The sequence below is a fragment of the Aptenodytes forsteri genome, unplaced genomic scaffold (genome assembly GCF_000699145.1).
Source record: "Aptenodytes forsteri isolate BGI_AS27 unplaced genomic scaffold, ASM69914v1 Scaffold715, whole genome shotgun sequence".
Taxonomy (NCBI): Eukaryota; Metazoa; Chordata; class Aves; order Sphenisciformes; family Spheniscidae; genus Aptenodytes; species Aptenodytes forsteri.
This window is the reverse complement of record NW_008794112.1, coordinates 37,544-38,400: the sequence shown is the minus strand read 5'-3', so window position 1 is coordinate 38,400 and position 857 is coordinate 37,544. Positions and strand designations below refer to the sequence as shown.

Below are 857 nucleotides of genomic sequence, written 5' to 3'. Positions count from 1 at the left end.
AGTAAAGGGAAGGAAGAAAAGAAGTCACCTGCTTAATGCTCTGGCATACATTGCAAATATAAAAGCATGCTTTTTTCCCATAGCAGCATAGCTCTAAAAGAGCATTCAAAAGAAATCTGCAAAAAGAGGAGATAGGAATGCCCTTTCCGTAGGTCTGTCCCTACCTCGTGCTGAGGGTTTGCCTACTATCTGTGCTTGGTAAAGCATGATGTTAAGTTACGCGTTCAGGCGCTTAATTTCTACACTGGTGCTTAGGCAGTGCAGCGAGTTACCGTGCAAGGGCGAGTGAGGGCTGGGAGTCTGTGGGTAAGCCCGGACGGGCACGTCCCAACAGGTCCTGCCACGCGGCCCCGCTCCTCGCTGGGGCCACCACTCCCTTCGCGGGGACCGACCTTCTCCGGGCTGCAAAGCGAAGGGCTGCGCTGCACCGTGCGAGAGGGATTTTGCACAGCGTCGGCTGAGCTGGGCCAGGAGAGGGACCCCTTGCTGCACCCTGCGAGGCGAGGGGAGCTCGGCAGGCACGGGCAGCCCCAGCCCAGCGCGGCTCGAGGGCGGAGTCAGCTCACACCAGCGGCCGCGGCCGTTCCTGCCCCTCGCAATGCCCTGGGTTATGCTAGAGGGAGAGGGACAGCAGCCGGCTGTACCCCGGGGGTGGTGCTGCAGACACCGAGCGGTGAGCGGGGCCCGGGGCTGGGGCGGACGCGGGCTCCGGCTCCTGCTCTGAGGGCTGATGCCTGCCGGTTACCCCGAAATGGCGGGTCAGCGAGGCACCGCCCCTTCGTTTGCATAGACACGCCCCCCCAAGCGCCCCTCCTGCTGACGCTGCGTCAAGAGCGTGGCCGGCGGCCGCGGTCCCC

At 62.9% G+C, this 857-nt stretch overlaps 1 protein-coding gene across 1 annotated transcript in view; it reads left to right on the top strand.

Moving 5' to 3' along the window:
• Positions 1-751: 751 nt before the first annotated feature.
• Positions 752-857, top strand: part of TTC12 (tetratricopeptide repeat domain 12) — a 19,820-nt gene continuing 19,714 nt past the window's right edge. The window contains exon 1 of the mRNA XM_019471077.1: positions 752-758. Coding sequence (XP_019326622.1) covers positions 752-758 — 7 coding nt within the window. The remainder of the gene's footprint in view (positions 759-857) is intronic.